The 18,810-nt window shown below is 43.9% G+C and overlaps 1 protein-coding gene across 2 annotated transcripts in view; it reads right to left on the bottom strand.

The window, feature by feature from the left end:
- The window catches only part of mapk8ip1b (mitogen-activated protein kinase 8 interacting protein 1b), a 148,654-nt gene that overhangs the window by 114,531 nt on the left and 15,313 nt on the right, over positions 1-18,810 (bottom strand). The window contains exon 1 of one of the 2 annotated variants that reach the window (XM_063063118.1): positions 9,531-9,698. The exons of the other annotated variant lie outside the window; for it this stretch is intronic. Coding sequence (XP_062919188.1) covers positions 9,531-9,559 — 29 coding nt within the window. The 5' untranslated portion in view covers positions 9,560-9,698. Of the gene's footprint in view, positions 1-9,530; positions 9,699-18,810 lie in introns of those variants that run through there. 2 annotated transcript variants of the gene reach the window in all.

The raw sequence follows: 18,810 nt of genomic DNA, 5'->3' as shown, positions 1-18,810 counted from the left end.
TTATGTAATTAATTATTTTGTGTTTAATAATAATAAATTTAGACCAATTTGTAGAAACGTGTTTTTGCTTTGACACAAAAGAGTCCTTTCTGTTCATCAGTGTCAAAAAGGCCAAATTAAATCGACTGTGATTCAATGTTGTAAAACAATAAAACATGAAAACTTCTCGGGGGAGGGGGGAGTAAATACTTTTGTATAGGCATTATATGTCATGAAATTTGTTTTTTTTCCAGCAATAGCAGTACAGTGTGCATTAAAATTAATACAGTACTGTGCAAAATTCTTACTTACCCTGGCTATGTATAATGTGCCCCAGACTTTTACACAGTACTATCCAATACATACTTTGATGATAAACTTACTTTGAACTTTGAAATGTACCCCATGGTGGGTGGGCTTTGATTACGATGGACCGGGCTGTACGTATCATCCATTTATGTACAGTATTTGGCCTATAACCCGTAAGCCTTCCCTATACATGGAGATATAATGGAAAATACAAACGGAGCATTGGTGGGCGGAAGGCTGGGGAGATGGAGTCAGAGAGAAACAGACTTAGTTTTCTTTTGTTAGTTATTTGTGGCCAGTGACCTCACTACAGATTCATGTTACCGACAGCCACAGTGACAGGAGATTGCTGTCACTGCATCCAGAACAAAGCTCTTTTCAGTGTCAAACAATGCATTTGTTGATTTTTCTTCCCCACCCTGAGGTAACCAAGCGACTAGCACGCAGTTCTGGACCTGACAATGACATCCCACCGAGCCAACAAACAACCTCCACTTTGTTCACCGAGGTCCACAAAATGTCACCTTCAGCAGCCCACTTCCTTTTCCTGATCCCCTCTCACCCATCGTCTTCTCCTCACCTGCCTATCACCTCCTGGTGCTGTTCCTCCTCCTTCTCCCACAGCCTACTCCATTCTTCCAACAGATTCCTCCTCCTTCAGCCCTTTACCTCTTCCACCCAACACCTCCCAGCCTCCTACTTCATCATCCCTCACCCATCCACCTTCCCCCTCGCCTGGTCACCTATCACCTGCTACCTTGTGCTCCACCCCTCCCCTACCATCTTTTTGTGACTTCTGCCTCCTTCCTCAGCCCGTAATGTTGACTGTTTATTCCTCTCCACAGATGCTGTCTGGCCTGCTGAGTTCCTCCAGCATCTTGTGTGTGTTGTTCAACATTTCCAGCATCTTGGAATTCCTTATGTTAATGAAATGCTGGAGCAGCTCAGCAAGTCATTACAGAACAGCGCAGGAAGAGGCCCTTCAGCCCACAATGTCTGTGCTATCTTAATCCCATATGTCTGGATGTGGACAAGATGTGTACAGTGTTCCCTCAGTCAGCATCTTCCAGATAGATCATGAAAATGTCTTTTTTTTTTAATGTCTTTTACATCTTTTACATTTGTTTTCACCTTAAATGTGTTTCTGGAACTATTAAGGGCCTACAAGTTAAATTAAATTAAAGGCATCCGTTAGTCTTGCGAGACCATGGATCTGCGCCTGGAAAGTCTTCACTCTCCAGGGCACAGGCCTGGGCAAGGTTGTATGGAAGACCAGCAGTTGCCCATGCTGCAAGTCTCCCCTCTCCATGACACCAATGTTGTCCAAGGGAAGGGCATTAGGACCCATACAGCTTGACACCAGTGTTGTCGCAGAGCAATGTGTGATTAAGTGCCTTGCTCAAGGACACAACACGCTGCCTCGGCTGGGGCTCGAACTCACGACCTTCAGGTCGCTAGTCCAATGCCTTAACCACTTGGCCACATGCTCACACAATTTACAGTTTGGAGATTGGTTGAGTGATCCAGCGCTTTGCTGTCTCCAAGAAGATTCCAGAAAGTAAGCGCATACTAGGAGAGTCTCGATGCAAAGAAACTTTGAGACAGGTGCAGGCCAATGTTTGACTCCATTTTGCTGGTTAAAGCATCCATTAATGGCTGATTAAAGCGTCGAAGCAGATTGAGACATCGAGGTGAATGTGGAAGAGCGAGCGAGGGTTCAGCACTGACAGCCTTCCTTTTGATTGCTGCTGAGAAGGAATCTGTAAGCGGCCTATCACTGTGCGGTTCACTGTGGCAGGCGGGTAGGCCTCGCTACCTCTTGTGGTGTCCCGCTCTTTCGATGAAGGTCGGTCATATCAGAGGATGATATTGTGGTTCTGTGGTTATAGATTGAACAATTATGTTTATGGACTGTGGACTCTTTCAGACTCGTGGTTTTACGTTTTTTTAAATTCCCCGATCCTTTTCCATTTTCTTGTCCGAGGGGAGGGTGTTTGTGGGTTGATGCTCTGTCAGTTTTTTTTTTGCTGCAGGGCATGGTTGTTTTTTTGGGGGGTGACGTTCCTGTTCTGTTTTGTGTGTGTGAGGGGGGTGTAGGGGAGGGGGATGATCAGGATGGTGTTCTTTATTTTTTGTATGGAGGGGTGGGGTAAGTTTGATGTTTCTCTCTGAACAACTTCTATGTTCTCTCTTTGTTTTGTGGCTATCTGCAGAAGACAAATTTCAGAGTTGTATACGGATACATGTTTCGATGATAAATGAAACTTTGAGCCTTTTGGACTTTGTCTCTCTATCTCCATCTGCCCATGTGCCTGACTAACTGCTTCTCAAGTATCTGCTTCCATCTGCTCCCCAGCAGCACATTCATATCTCTGACTTGCCTCACACAACTCCTTTAAACATTCCCCCCACCCCACCACTGACTGGTTGTCTGTTGTATCCGATCATGACGCACAGATTTGCGCAGTTCTGTAGCGTGTTCGTACGTGGCTGCTGAGTCCAAGTTGTGAGCGGCATTTTTGAGGCTGAGTTGCTAGCATGACGTTCAACCCAGCACGGGTGGAAAGGTTGCAAGGAGCTGGCCAGGTTTGAACTCGGGACCATTCACCTCAAAGGCCAGTACTGATGCCACTACAGAAATGGCCGACATTGTGAACAACATGGACGTCCACAACAGGGACATGAAAACTGTGCTGGATCTGGAGGTGGAGCCGCTGCCACTGCTTTCCTTCTTTGTTGGGCAGCGATTAGTACTGCTCAGCGTCTCACCTTCAGACTGTTATGAGCGGTTCTAACCAAAGCTCGCCAGCCACTCCAGTCTCACGCACTCTGCCCCTGCCATTTTGGTACAAGCCCAGCACGTGCAATGTTACCTTTCACGCAGGCTTTGAACCCCTTCCCCGGTGGCAGCTCACCACATAGTAGCTACTTGGGGATTCAGTAATCCTTCATGTGTTCCGAAGCTGTGCTTTTACAAAACATTGCCTCAACACTGATGGTCCCTCCCATCGAGGACCTCTAATGTGCGACTCGGTCCTGCCAACTGATACCAACTACGCCTATGGAACACTGTCTAGCATCTTGAAGTGTCTTCTGTATACAGTCCAGGTTTCACTTCCATACAGGAGACTGCTGAGGACAACAGCTTCGCACACCTTCAGTTCTGTGGATAGGCGGATGTTGTGCTGGTTCAACACATGCAACTGCGGTTGACCAAGGCTCTGGATGCCCTTGAAAATCCTGGCACCGATTTCTCTGTCATTTCCACATGTGGCACTGACCCATCATTAGCACAAAGCTAAGTAATTGGTATTTCCACCCCTGGAGAAAAGCCTGCCTAAGATTCTCACAAATGTATATCTTTTTCTCAGGTCTCCCATAGCCTCTGACACTCCAGAGAAAATTATCCAAGTTGGCCCAAACTCTCCTTGTCGTTAAAACTCTTTGATCCAGGCAACACCATGGTGAACCTCTTCTGCACCCTCTCCAAAGTGTCTACCCCATTCATTAATTCATTACCACCGACGGCTGTGGAGACCAAGTCACTGGTACATTTTTGGGAGGGTCTTGATTTGTAAGGCTACGGGAAGAAGACAGGACGATAGGTTTGAGAGGGATAGTAAATCAGCCATGATTGAATGGTAGAGCAGACTTGAGGGGCTGGATGGCCCAATTGTGCTCCTATGTCTTATGGTCCTGTTGTCTTATCCCTGAAATGTGGTGATGAAAACTGCACACATCATTCCAAATGTGGCCTAGCCAATGCTTGACATAACATCAACAGAACTTCACACCTTTTCCCAATGAAGGCAAGTACATTGCATACCTTCTTTTCTACATTCGAAGTACACTTATTATCAAAGCATGTATGCAGTTTACAATCCTGGCATTTGTCTTCTCACAGGCAGCCATGAAACAAAGGAAATCATGGAACCCAATGAAAAACATCAAACCCCAAACATGCAAAAAAAAAGGCCAATTTGCGCACACAGCAAAAAAAACCCAATGAATATAAAACATCAAATCACAAAGGTAATGAAACAGTGCAGGAATGTTCAGTTTCAGCTCAGTTCACACTAGCAGTGTGCTGTTCATTGACTCCAGGCCACACAGCCAGTCCGCCCTGATCAAAATCGCACACAATAGCAACAAAAAAAGTGGCCAGAAACGAAGCATATCATAGTGTGAACTACATTATGTCCAGTCCACAAATCGCATCGATTTAAACACTGCCCAAGAGGACCCAACACCATACTCTGACAAGAGGGAGAGAGAAACTGATCGAATGCGGGCCACACAATCCACTTGCACTGTCACCTCTGAGAGCTATCAGCTTGCACCTCAAGGTCCCTCTGTACATCAGTACCTTTAATGGTCCTGCCATTTAGTGTACACTTTCCTCTTGCATTTGACCTCACACATGTCTGCATTAAACTCCATCCACCATTTCTGCTCCCAAACCACCCCCCCCCCACCCGGTGATCCATCAGAATGATGGTCTGGTCTGGTCATTTACCGTTGTTTACAGGGCCTTGCTGTGCTGAAACGGGGAGCTGTGAAGCTCATGAAGTCTGCTAGGGAAAAGTAAATACGTGAAATGTGATTCAGATTCTGCAGATTCTGATTTGTTTATCTCGTGTACATCAAAACATACAGTGAAAAGCATCGTTTGCATTAACAAACAATCTCAGGATGTGCTGAGGCAGCCCACGAGTGTCGCCACACATTCTGGCACCAACACAACATGCCCACAATGTCCAGCAGAACAGCACAATCAACAACAGAAGTTCAGAGCAAATTTATTGTTAAAGTACATATACTTCACCATATATAATCCTCTGACTCATTTTCTTGCAGGCATTCACAGGAAGTAAAAGAAACACTGAAACATGAATCAGTGAAACATGGCCCCAGCAGACGGACAATTAATGTACAAAAGACAACAAACTGTGCAAATACAAAAAGGAAAAAAATAAATAAATAAACCTCGAGAACACCAGATGAGTCCTTGAAAGTGAGCTCATAGGTTGTGGGAACATTTCAATGGGGGGGAAAGTGAAGTTGAGTGAAGTTAGCTCCACTGGTTCAAGAGTTTGATGGTTGAGGGACTGGGCCCTATCCATTACTTTTTGTATGCTTTTCCTTTCAAGGGCACTGGTATTAAAAGATAAATACGTTAAAAAATGCTCACGGTTTTCAGCCACAATCAGGCTCCAGATGTATGGAGTTCAGCTACTACTTATAAAAGAGAAATTCAGATTTATTGATCACATGTACACTGAAACATAGAGTGAAACATGCGTAACAATCAACACAACCTAAAGATGTGCTGGGGGCAGCCCACAAGTGTCGCCAAGCAATCTGGCACCAACACAACACGGCCACAAGTCTCGGCAGAACCACACAGAATGCAACCAAACAACAGTGAGACAAGCCCTTGTCCGCCCTCTCACACAACCATTCACACAGACCCGCCAACCCCAGGGCTGGTCTCCAGGCCTCCAGTCACCAGCTTTCGGTCATCAGCCTTTGACATCCAGACTTCTGATCAATCTTCCGTCTCTGATCCTCAGTACTGACCCCCTCTGTCATCAGATTAGATTATGAGGACACTCAGTCCTTGTTTTTTGTCATTTAGAAATGTATGCATGCATTAAGAAATGATACAATGTTCCTCCAGAGTGATATCACAAATTTCTAATCAGCCCATGAGCTCTGCCTCTTTATTCCTTTGTTTCGACTGTTTATCTTTTAATTTATACTAATTTTAAGTCTTTGCACTGTACTGCTGCTGCAAAACAACAACTTTCACCTCATAAAAAACAGCAATAATAAAAGTGATACTGGTTCTTTAACCTCTCAGCTAAGAAGCCAACATACACTCAGTGGCCAATTTACGAGGTACCTCCTGTACCTAATAAAGTGGCCACTGAGTGTATGTCCGTGGTCTTCTGCTGCTGTAACCCATCCCCTTCTAGGTTTGACATGTTTTGCATTCAGAGTTGCTCTTGTGCACATCACTGTTGGAACGTGTGGTTATCTGAGTTACTGTCACCTTCCTGTCAGCTTGAGCCAGACCAGCCATTCTCCTCTGACCTCTCTCATTAACAAGGCATTTTCACCCACAGAACTGCCACTCACTGGATGCTTTTTGTGTTTCGCATCAATCTCTGTAAATTCTCAAGACTGTTGTACGTGGAAATCCCAGGAGATCAGCAGTTTCTGAGATGCTCAAACCACCCTGTCTGGCACCAACAATCATTCCCTGGTCAAAGACACGCAGATCACATTCCTTCCCCATTCTGATATTTGGTCTGAACAACAACTGAACCTCTTGCCCATGTCTGCATGATTTATGCACTGAGTTGTTGCCACATGATTAGCTGATTAGATATTTGCATTAATGAGATGGTGTCGAGGCCACTGGGAATGATAAGAGTGGCCACTGGCTGTAGAATCAGGCATTAATCATTATTCCCAGTTAGCTCAAACTCACTAAATGTTTGTACAGCCAATTAAAGGTACAAGATCAGCAAAAAAAAGAGCAGGAACATTTTCAAGAGAGTGTGCATATATTAATGGTGTCCTTGGGAGGGCCTGCCTGTTTAATAGAGAGGGAACACACATGGACACTGAATGACAACAGACATGACATGTTAGTTCTGTCTCTGAGAATCATGTAGGTGTCTGTGAAATTGCTGGCAATCCAGTTATACTTAGCTTCCCTTATCATTGCAGAGAGACGTCTTGTGAATTTCAAGAGGGCACTTCTTTATATTTCTTTAACCAAACGCCTACAGGACCAGTTCCACAAACGTCACAAACTTAATCTTCATTGGGACAGTTCGAGAACAATATCCATTCTGTATGTGAGAGATATCTACGGCCAGATAAGGACATCTAGGAGGCCACTTTCAGGGCAAATCATAAACACAAGAGATTCTACAGATGCTGGAAATCCAGAGCTACACACACAAAACGCTGGAGGAACTCAGCAGGTCAGGCAGAATAAAATGTCAACTCTTTATTCATTTCCATCAGGATAAGAAGGGTCTCGGCTCGAAACGTCAACTGTACTCTTTCCCATAGGTGCTGCATGGCCTGCTGAGTTCCTCCAGCATTTTGTGCGATGCTCAGATTTCCAGCACCTGCAGATTTTCTCGTTTCCATATCAGTTGATATTACAGTTTAACTATTATCTATCTACAATACTGTGCAAAAGTCTTAGGCACATATATATAGCTAGAATGCCCAAGACTTTTGCACAGTAAGTACTTAGTAATTTTATGTATTGCACTATACTGGTGCCACAAAAAAAAATTTAATGACCTATGTGAGTGATAATGATTCTGATCTGGGTCTCTATTGTGGACTGAGAGTGGAAAGGGGGTAGGGAGAGGGGAATCATGGTTGGGAAAAGGGGAGGGAGCAGGAAGCACCAGAGGGACATTATATAGTGATCAATAAACCAATTGTTTGGAATCATATTACCTTGCCTCGTGTCTCAGGCTGGGTATGTCTACACCTGTACCACCCCCCCCACCCGACACTCCTCCTCTGCCACCTGACCCACACCCCTCCCATGGTGCTACACCCCCACCATTCCCAACATCCTTTGCTCCCGCCAAATTTACAAACTCACTCTCCACTCCACGTTGACAAATACAGTACTGAGCAAAATTCTTAGGCACCCTTTCTATATACATGTGTGCCTAAGATTTTTGCACAGTATTGTGTATAGAAATTTTCAGCTGTCTTCCAACGGGATGAGAGTTCACTATTCCCACAGCCTTTACAGTGAACGTCTCACCTTTAGCAAAGGTTCAATACAGTACTCGTATAAAAACAACACACATGAAACACTGGCAACACACACCAGCTGCTGGAAGAACTCAGCAAGCCAGGCAGCGGCTATGGAGTAAGATCAACAGTCGACATTTTCAGGCCAAGATACTTCATAAGGGTCCTCGTGGAGAGTCCAAGCCTGAAACACTGACTGTTTATTCTGTATTCTGTTATTGTTTTGACCTGTTCTACCTCAATGCACCTGTGTGATAAACCAACTGACTAAACCCACTCGCTCCGGACATTTTCTTCTCCCCTCTCCCATCGGGCAAAAGATACAAAAGCCCAATAACATGTACCATTGACTCAAGGACCCCACTGAAATAATACTATTAAATGGTTCCCTTGTACTGGACTCATGACCTCACAATCTATCTCAATATGATTTTGCACTTTATGTTTCACCTGCACTCTCTCTGTAACTGTTACTCTTCATTCTGTTGTCGTTTCGTCTTGTTCTACCTCAATGTACTGTGTAATGATCTGATCTGTATGCAAAACCAGCTTTTCACTGGAATTCAGTACATGTAACAATAATAAAACAGTGTTAGGTGAGACTACAACTAGAGATCATGGGTTAAGGGTGAAAGGTGAAATGTTTGAGGGGAAACACGAGGGGAAACTTCTTCACTCAGAGGGTGGTGAGAGTGTGGAATGAGCTGCCGGTACCAAGTGGTGGATGCAACTTTGATGTTGACACTGAAGAGAAGTTTGAATAGGTACATGGATGGTAGGGGTGTTGAGGGCTATGGTCTGGGTGCAGGTTGATAGGACTAGGCAGCTTAAATGGTTTGGCATGGACTAGGAGGACCAAATAGACTGTTTCTGTGCTGTAGATTTCTATGACTCTAATACCAACCTATACCACTGCCCTTTCTGTATAAAAAAAGTGCTCCCCCTCAAGTTTGCTGTCTTGGATGTTGGTGCAGGCAAATAAAATAGAGGCATGCGAGAGGCTACAAAGAATGTCACCCTCGACAGTCTCCCTTCTCCCATTGACCAGAAGATACAAAAGGCTGAAAGCACCTACCACCAGGCTCAAGAACAGCTTCTATTCCACTGCTGTCAGATCCTGTATGATAAGGTGAACCCATGGCCTCACAATCTACTTCATTAGGATCCTGCACTTTCCCGTCTACCTGCCCTGCACTTTCTGTGTAGCTGTTACACTTTATTCTGCACTGTTCATTGCTTTTCCTCAATGCACTGCATCATGATCTGATCTACATGAACAGTATACAAGACAAGGCAATCACTGTGTCTTGCTACCTGTGGCAGGAATAAACCAATTCCAAGACAATCCTCCCATCCTATCTCACCCCGTCTTCCCGTGGCAGAATCTCCCCGCCTAGTGCCGTGCTTTTGCCAAGCCCTTGCAGGCTGCTCCCCGTCCCTACCTGAGAGCCACGCCTGGCATTGCAGGCATGGCTGATCCCCGGGCCTCGAGACGTGATGACTCCGAGACTCCGAGTCCTGGTATGTCTGCCCTGGGAGCTCCGTGCTCAGGCCAGATAGTGAGGACTGATATCTCCCTCCATTACAGGATTTGTACACTCTTCTCCAAGCTGCGTTCTAAAACACTTCGTTTTCAGGACAGCTCCTTCCCGTTCTTCCCTCTCTGTATCGTCATCTCTCTCCTGCCTCTCAGTGGGAGTCGGGTGGAGTGGTGCTTTGTAACCAAACTCTTTTGCTGCGAGTGGTTCAGTCACGAACCGGCTCTCACACAAACAGCTCATTCTCAATCTCAGCAACACAGAAATCATTCTTGTTAAAGCCAGTGCTGACAGCACTCGCCTCTGCCTTATCGTCACCCCTGATTCATCAGCATATTTGTGTCATGCCGACTGCTAGATAACCAGGCACGACCTCCCATTGCACAGGAGGAAGACAAAGCCCATTGTCCACCTGAACTTTCAGATTTCTCAGTGTACAGTTCCTGCCCTCATCTCAAACCACCATTTCAACATATTCCTTCTCCTTTGTGACTCTGCTCGCTCCTCTGTCCTCAGTTTTAATTATTCCATCAAAGTTCCCAAATTTCTCTCATCCCCCTCCCTGTCTCTGTCCCTGGACCCACTGAGCTCTTCAACATTTTGTGTTGGTCACACTGTTGGCCTTTAAGTTAACCCTTTCCCTACTGCTCCCAGAATCTCTCAGTACAGAAACAAGCCCTTCGGCCCATCTGGTCCATGCCGACAAAGATTCCCATCTATTCTAATCCTATATGCCTGCATTTGACCCGTAACCCTCTAAACCAGAGGTTCCCAACTTGGGGTCCATGGACCCCTCGGAAAACTATTAGTCCATGGCATAAAAAAGGCTGTGAACCCCTGCTCTAAATATTTTCTATCCATGTACCTGTCCAAGTAACTTTTAAATGTCATTAATGTACCTGCCTCAACCACCTCCTCTGGCAGTTCATTCCATTCACAGACTACCCTCTGGGTGAAAAAGTTACTATCCCTCTCACCTTAAACCACAAGACCATAAGGCATAGGGGTAGAATTAGGCCATTTGGCCCATTAAGTCTGTTCTACTATTTCATTACAGCTGATCCATTTTTTTTCAGCGCCAATCTCTTGCCTTCTCCCCATATCCCTTCACGCCCTGACCAATCAAGAATCTATCAACCTGTACCTTAAATATACCCAATGACCTGGCCTCCACAGCTGCCTGTGGTAATGAATTCCACAAATTCACCACTCTCTGGTTAAAGAAATTCCTCCTCATCTCCATTGTAAATGGATATCCCTCTATTCTGAGGCTGTGTCCTCTGGTCTTAGACCCTCCTATTCTCTCCAAACCTACTCTGTTGAGGCCTTTCAACATTCGAAAAGTTTCAATGAGATCCTCCCCTCATTCTTCTGAAATCCAGTGCGTAGAGGCCTAGAGCCATCAAATGCTTTTCATATGACAAACCATTCGATCCTGAAATCATTTTCAAGAACCTCCTTTGAACCCACTCTGAAGTAAGCACAACCTTTCTTGGAAACAGAGCCCAGACTACTCATAATGCTCCAAATGAGGCCTCACCAGTGCCTTATAAAGCCTAATCACTACATCCTTGCTTTTATATTCTAATCCTCTCGAAACCTGTGCCCTCCAGTTTTTGATTCCCCAATCCTCCGCCACTCATGATTCTGTACACCTCTATCATCAGCAGGATCTCGTACTTATGAAGTATTATTTCCTTCTGTACTTTCGTAGACTCAGCATCCCTGACCCCTCAGAGACAAGACAAAATAAATAAGCGATACTGAAATTAGCCCGGCAAAATTTCACTTGCTATTATTGTTTGTTCTGAGCGACGTCGCAGTTGCCAAGGCAACACTGATTGACAGGAACACAAGAGATTCTGCAGATGGTGGAAATCCAGAGCAACACACACAACATGCTGGAGGAACTCAGCAGGTCAGGCAGCATCCATGGAAATGAATAAACAATTGGCATTTTGGGATGAGACCTTTCATCAGGCCGAAGTCATTGGGTATATTTAAAGTGGAGATTGATAGGTCATAGTCAGAGTTATAGTACACTACAGCACAGAAACAGGTCCTTTGACCCATCTAGTCTATGCCAAGCTAGTATTCTGCCTACAACCATCAACCTACACCTGGACCATAGCCTTCCATACCTGCCCCGTCTATATGTCTATCTGTCTGTCTAGGTACCATATCCGATGTGGACTTTGGTGACCATGGTTTTCCATATAGATCTATCCGTCGTTTTTTGGATGACTTCCATTTCCTCGATGTGTAGCCACCTGGCTATGCTTTTGATGTACATAAGCTGAGATCTTCCTCCAGGTTTGCTCCCCTCGATCTTTCCAGAGAGTATGAGTTTTCTATATACTTAACTAAATTTCACTTACGTTTTAAAATTGAACCCAAATCCTCTACTTGGCCTGGCAGCTCGTTCCACACATCCACCACTCTCTGAGGGGAACACCTCGTATTCCCCTTTGACTCTCAACCCATGACCTCTAGTTCTAGCCTCACCCAATCTCAGTGGAAAAAGCCTGCTTGCATTTGCTCTCTCTATACCACTTATAATTTTGTACACCACAAACACAAGAGATTTTGCAGATGCTGGAAATCCAGAGCAACACACACAAAATGCCAGAGGAACTCAGCAGGTCAGGCAGCATCTGCGGAGAGGAATACAAAGCCCCGATGTTTTGGGCCAAGGACCTTAATCATGTATTTATGCACATTTCATTTCATAGCCATAACTCTAACTTTATTTTTATATAATTCTTTATCATTGTTAAATGTTGTTTTTGTTTCTTGCATGTTGCACCAACACAAATTCCCAATACATGTAAATGTATATGGTGAATAAAGTTGATCCTTGATTGCATAAAACCATGTAAAATTAAAAGCGGCCACTCTGACATTGAGCTGATAAACACAGAACATGGAAGTGTATAGGCCACAGAACATCAAACAGTGACAACACAGTTTGGACCCTACAGCCCACGAAGTTGTGTTGACCTTTTAACCCACTCTTAAGATCAATCTAATCTTTCTCTCCCATGTAGCTCTCCATTTTTCTATCATCCATGTGCCCATCTAAAGAGTTTCTCAGATATCCTTAATGTGTCTGCCTTTCCCGCCATACCTGGCGGGGTGTTCCACGCACCCACCAGCCTCTGAGTAAAAAAAAATCTTACCCCTGACACCCCTCCTACAATTTCCTCCAATCACGTTAAAATCATACTCCTCGTATTAGCCATTTCCACCCTGGGAAAAAGTCTCTGGCTATCCACTCTATCTACGCAACTTATCCTCTTGTACATCTCTGTTAGGTCTCCTTTCATCATCTTGATTGCAATTTTCACCAAGTATCCTCCTCCTGCGTATGAGCCATAGAAACATAGAAATCTACAGCACATTACCTGTTCTTTGGCCCACAATGTTGTGCCGACCACGTAACCTACTCTAGAAATTGCCTAGAATTTCCCTGTTGCAAAGTCCTCTTTTTTTTCTAAGCTCCATGTACTTATGTCAGTCTCTTAAAAGACCCTATTGTATCCTTCCATATCCTTCTATTCTCTTTAAATTGTTGTGACTATCTGAAAGCCTCGTAATTCCACCTGCCTCCACTACTACTCCTGGTAGCCCACCCTAGGCACCTACTATTCCTTGTGTAAAAAAAAACTTGCCTCTCAGATAGCTTTCAATTCCCACGCCCCCCCCCAACAACCTTTAAAATTATGTCCTCGGGTGACTGATATTTCTACACCGTGGGAAGAATTCTCACTGCCTACCCTATCTGTGCCTCTTGTGATTTTAGAAACCTCTATCAGTTCTCCTTTCAGCCTCCAACACTATAGAAAGAACAACCCAAGTTTGTTCAACCTTAACCTTATACCTCACACCCTCTAATCCAGGCAGTATCCTGGTGAACTTGTATACACTGGAATTTAGAAGGATGAGAGGGGATCTGATTGAAACATATAAGATTATTAAGGGATTGGACACGCTGGAGGCAGGAAGCATGTTCCCGCTGATGGGAGAGTCCAGAACCAGAGGCCACAGTTTAAGAATTAGGGGTAGGCCATTTAGAACAGAGTTGAGGAAAAACTTTTTCACCCAGAGAGTGGTGGATATGTGGAATGCTCTGCCCCAGAAGGCAGGGAGGCCAAGTCTCTGGATGCTTTCCAGAAAGAGATGGATAGAGCTCTTAAAGATAGCGGAATCAAAGGTTATGGGGATAAGGCAGGAACTGGATACTGATTGTGGATGACCAGCCATGATCACAGTGAATGGTGGTGCTGGCTCGAAGGGCCGAATGGCCTACTCCTGCATCTACTGTCTATTGAACCATCTCTGCACCCTCTCCACAGTTCTCCACCTTGTGCTGGCTCTTTCATAATACAAGACCACAAGAAACAGGAGCGTAATTATGCCATTCGGCCCATTGAGTCTGCTCAACAATTTGATCATAGCTGATTTACCTTCGCTTTCAACCCTACATTCTCCCTGTAACCTTTGGGGTCCATACTAATCAATATCTGGCATTCAGATCCATAATTCCTTGAAAGTAGCATCACAGGTAGATAGGGTCGTAAAGAAAGCTTTTGGCACGTTGCCCTTCCTAAATCAACGTGTTGAGTACAGGAGTTGGGATGTTGTTTTGAAGTTGTGCAAGACACATCAGAACCAGCACATTTCAGCCCAAATAAGTGGCTGCCTGAAGTTTCATAGAAATAATTAAAAAGGTACAAAAAAAACCTGAAGTTTAATTGAGTAACAAAATTTGTATTTAATTGAAATACATAATTAAAACATTACTAATACTACTACAGTTCCATAAAACTGTGTGCTGGTTCTTAATGGTTATCAAAAGAGGAATAGATCTACAGCAGACGCAACCTTAATGGCTCTTCACGCGGCCTTAGATCACCTGGACGATATAAATAGCTATGTCAGGATGCTGTTCATTGACTGTAACCCACCGTTTAACACCATCATTCCCACAGTCCTGATCAAAACACTACAGAAACTGGGCCTCTGTACCTCCCACTACACCTAGATTCTCGACTTCTTGACCAGAAGACCACTATCTGTGTGGATTGATAATAACATCTCCTCACTGATAATCAACACTGGTGTACCTCAAGGACACGTGTTCAACGCAATGCTCTCCTCTCTCTATACCCATGACTGTGTGGCTAGGCATAACACAAATGCCCTCAATAAATTTTACTGATGATACAACCACTGTTGGCAGAATCTCAGATGGAGATGACAGAGTGTACAGGAGCAAAATATACCAGCTGGTTTGAATGGTGTCATAGCAACAACCTTGCACTCAATGTCGGTAAGACCAAAGAGCTGATTGTGAACTTCAGGAAGGGCAAGACGAGGGAACAATCCTCATAGAGAGAGTGAGCAATTTCAAGTTCTTGGATGTCAATATCTCTGAGGACCTAACCTGGTTCTAACACTTCAAAGCAGCTATAAAGAAGGTAAGATTGCAACTATATTTCATTAGGGGTTTGAGGAAATTTGGTTTGTTACCTAAAACACTCAAAAATTTCTACAAATGTACTGTGAAGAGCATTCTAACAGGTTACATCACAGTCTCAGATGGCAGAGGGGAAGAAGTTGTTCCTGAATCACTGAGTGTGTGTCTTCAGGCTTATGTACCTCCTTCCTGAGGATAACAATGAGAAGAGGGCATGTTCTGGGTGATGGGGGTCTTTTTGTAAAACTTTTTGTAAAATTAGTCTGCTCCATTTTGGTTACTAACCTCCGTAGTATCCAAAAAAAACTTCAAGAACAGGTGTCTCAGAAAGGCAGTGTCCATTATTAAGGACCCCCATCACCCAGAACATGCCCTCTTCTCATTGTTATCCTCAGGAAGGAGGTACATAAGCCTGAAGACACACACTCAGTGATTCAGGAACAACTTCTTCCCCTCTGCCATCTGATTCCTAAATGGACATTGAACCCTTGGACACTACCTCACTTTTTTAACTAGTTCTACTTTTGCGCTATTATTATTAAATTTAACTATTTAATATATATATATACACACACTTACCATAATTTATTTTTTCTTTTATCATGTATTGTATTATACTGCTGCTGTTGACAAATTTCATGAAATATGCCAGTGATATTAAACGTGATTCTGAATCCACTCAGTGTATGCCACCGCAGAGAACAAATCAGTTCTGAATTGCCTTACATCTCGTCAACTATCAGTGACAAAAATCACTGCTTTTTGAACATAAGTACATGCAAATGACGCTATTTTAAAATGGTTCACTCTGAGCACCGTGCAATGTCTAATGGCCACACAAGAGCACGCGACTGAAGCTAGTTGGAAACTCATAAACACAAGAGATTCTGCACATGCTGAAAATCCAAATCAGCACACACAAAATGCTGGAAGAACTCGGCAGGCCAGGCAGGATCTATGGAAATAAATCAACAGGTGACATTTCAGGCCGAGACCCTTCATCAGGACTGAAAAGGAAGGGGGTAGATGCCAGAGTATAAGGGTGGGGTGGGGGAGTGAAGGAGGATAACTAGAAGGTGACAGGTGAAGCCAGACGGGTAGCAAAGGTAAAGGGCTGCAGAAGGAGGAATCTAATAGGAAAGCTCCATTATGGGCTCTAGCTTTAATATTTTTGATATGTGCTTTGATAATAAATTTACTTTGAACTTTAGTCTCCCCACCATTGAGAACGTCTTTGAATGGTGATGCCTTAAGAGGGTGGCATCCAACATTAAGGACCTTCTCCATCCTCTCTTCTCATTACTACCATTAGGGAGGAGGTACAGGAGACTGAAGACACACACTCAGTGACTTAGGAACAGATTCTTCCCCTCTACCATCAGTTTTATGAATGAATCATAAACCCATGGACACTACCTCACTTTTTTGCCCTACTTTCTTTAAATTCTACTTTGTACTTTTTGTTTAAAATGTATCAGACTGTACTGCTGCTGTAAAACAACAAATTTCACAACACGTGTCAGTGACAATAAACCTGATTCTGAGAGTACAGAATAAAGTGAAACAGGATAGAGAAAGTGCAGCTCAGGTAAACAAGAAAGCGCAATATTTCCTATGCACATAACAATGCACCCCATGTAAATGCCACAAAACACAGTCTTTGTTCCTAGCTCAATCTCCTCATCGCAGCAAACATTTAAATTCCCCCGAGGCTGATTGCTTCTGTAGTTAGAGGGAACAATGAAACACAGTGTATCCTCACCATTACCCCGAGCACTGCCAGCTGAGGCTATTCCACACTAGACCGGATAATTTTGAAAATACCGGTTTCAAGTAAAAACGACAGGCATTCACACCAAGCGTTTTTCAAAACATCTCCGTCCACATTAGAACAGATATTTGAGTGAATCTCCTCCCCATGCGCAGGACCAACAGAAAAGAAGCGAAGAGGAAACGGTATACTTGATGCTCATTTGTCCAGTTACAGACTAGAAAAACTTTTAACGGAATTGCTATTGGCTCTCACACAGGAGGACTTAAAACTAAAAAACAACAAATACTGGAGCGTATGGAGGCAACCGACAGGGAGTTCACGGACAGTATGACCCAGTTGACGACGAACATTGAAAAACTGACTAACTCTGTTGCATTAATAAAGCACCTTGTTAAATGTATAAAACATGACTGCATCAGTGTTATCTTGTATTTCCATACAACGTTACATTAGGCTGTTACACATCTATTGTCAGAGAAGTACTTGCATAAATAGGTAAACCACCTTCATATAAGCAAGGACAGAAAACAGGGCAAAGTGAGTATACTTATTCAGTAAGCTATAGGTCAAAGTATTTGGTGAGTACATTTCTATCTCTTCTGGCTTCAGTCTCGTTGCCGTCTGTTCTGAAATTGTTAGGTTGTGTGGGGGGTTGCGTTCAAGAAAACAATGAAATGCCGCGCTGCTGCCATCTGTTGCGGCACGTCACGGCAGCGTTTTTAAATAGTCAAAAAAGCTCACTTTACAATTTAACTCTCACGCCGTTCACACCGACTGCGCGTTATAACAGCCGTCCAGCAGTGCTTGCGCAGTACCAAGCAGAAGCAGAAAAGGCATTGGTGTTGTGGTGTTGTCATGACAGCATTTTAAAATATCTCCATTTACCCCGTCTACACTAGAACACGCAACAATCGTTTTCAAATTTAAACACTCTGGAGAGTGTTTTAGAAAAGCTCTGTTTTCGGGGGATGAAAATGCCGTTTCAATGTGGACAGAGGATCAAGATGAAGAGAAAAAGCTTTGTTTTCAAAATTATCCAGCGTAGTGTGGACGGAACCTGAGACGTAGTATGGGAGAGGTGGCGCCAATGTCGAAACGGAGAGGCTTTTATCAGAATCAGAATCAGGTTTAATGCCACTGGCATAATGTTGGGACATATGCCTGTACTGTTCTTTGGCAGCAGTACATAGCAATACATAATAAAAAAAAACTATAAATTACAATAAGAAATACATTTTAAAAATTAAACTAAGAAAGTAGTGTAACCAGTTGGAATGCCCTCCATGGTACATCTGTATAAATTTGTGAGAGTCTTTAGTGTCACATCAAGTCTCCTCAACCTCCTGATGAAATGTGGCCACCATTGTGCCTTCTTTATAATGGTGTCAATCTGTTGGGCCAGGATAGATCGTCAGTGATGTTCATTCCCAGGAAATGAAGCTGCTCTCCCTTTCTGCGGCTGAATGTTCACCGCCAATATCACCATGGTGTACCCCTTTGCTTTTGTCGTGAGTGTTCAAGGATCATGGGCTCTCTTCGTTCTTTAGTAAAGACTAACATCCCACTTGCTTCTCTGAGTGTTTTCGGTAGCTGTAAATTCCATTCTCATGACTTGTTCAGGAAGTCACAGGGTCTACCTCAACATTAATCAAACAATCATTCATCATCATTACGTGCTGTGTTGCATGATGTGGGTCATCTTAGCCTTTGACCATGCTTGCTCTCAGCAAATATTTCTACGAAGTGGTTTGCCATTGCCTTTTTCTGGACAGTTTCTTTAGAAGAAGGGTGGCCCCAGCCATAATCAATACTCTTCAGAGATTGTCTGCCTGGCATCAGGGGTCCCATAACCAGGACTTGTGATATACACCAGCTGCTGATACAACCATCCACCACCTGTTCCCATGGCTTCGCATGACCCTGATCGGGGG

This window comes from Mobula hypostoma, chromosome 11 (assembly GCF_963921235.1).
Source record: "Mobula hypostoma chromosome 11, sMobHyp1.1, whole genome shotgun sequence".
In the NCBI taxonomy this organism is placed as follows: domain Eukaryota; kingdom Metazoa; phylum Chordata; class Chondrichthyes; order Myliobatiformes; family Myliobatidae; genus Mobula; species Mobula hypostoma.
This window is presented reverse-complemented; position numbering and strand designations above follow the sequence as displayed.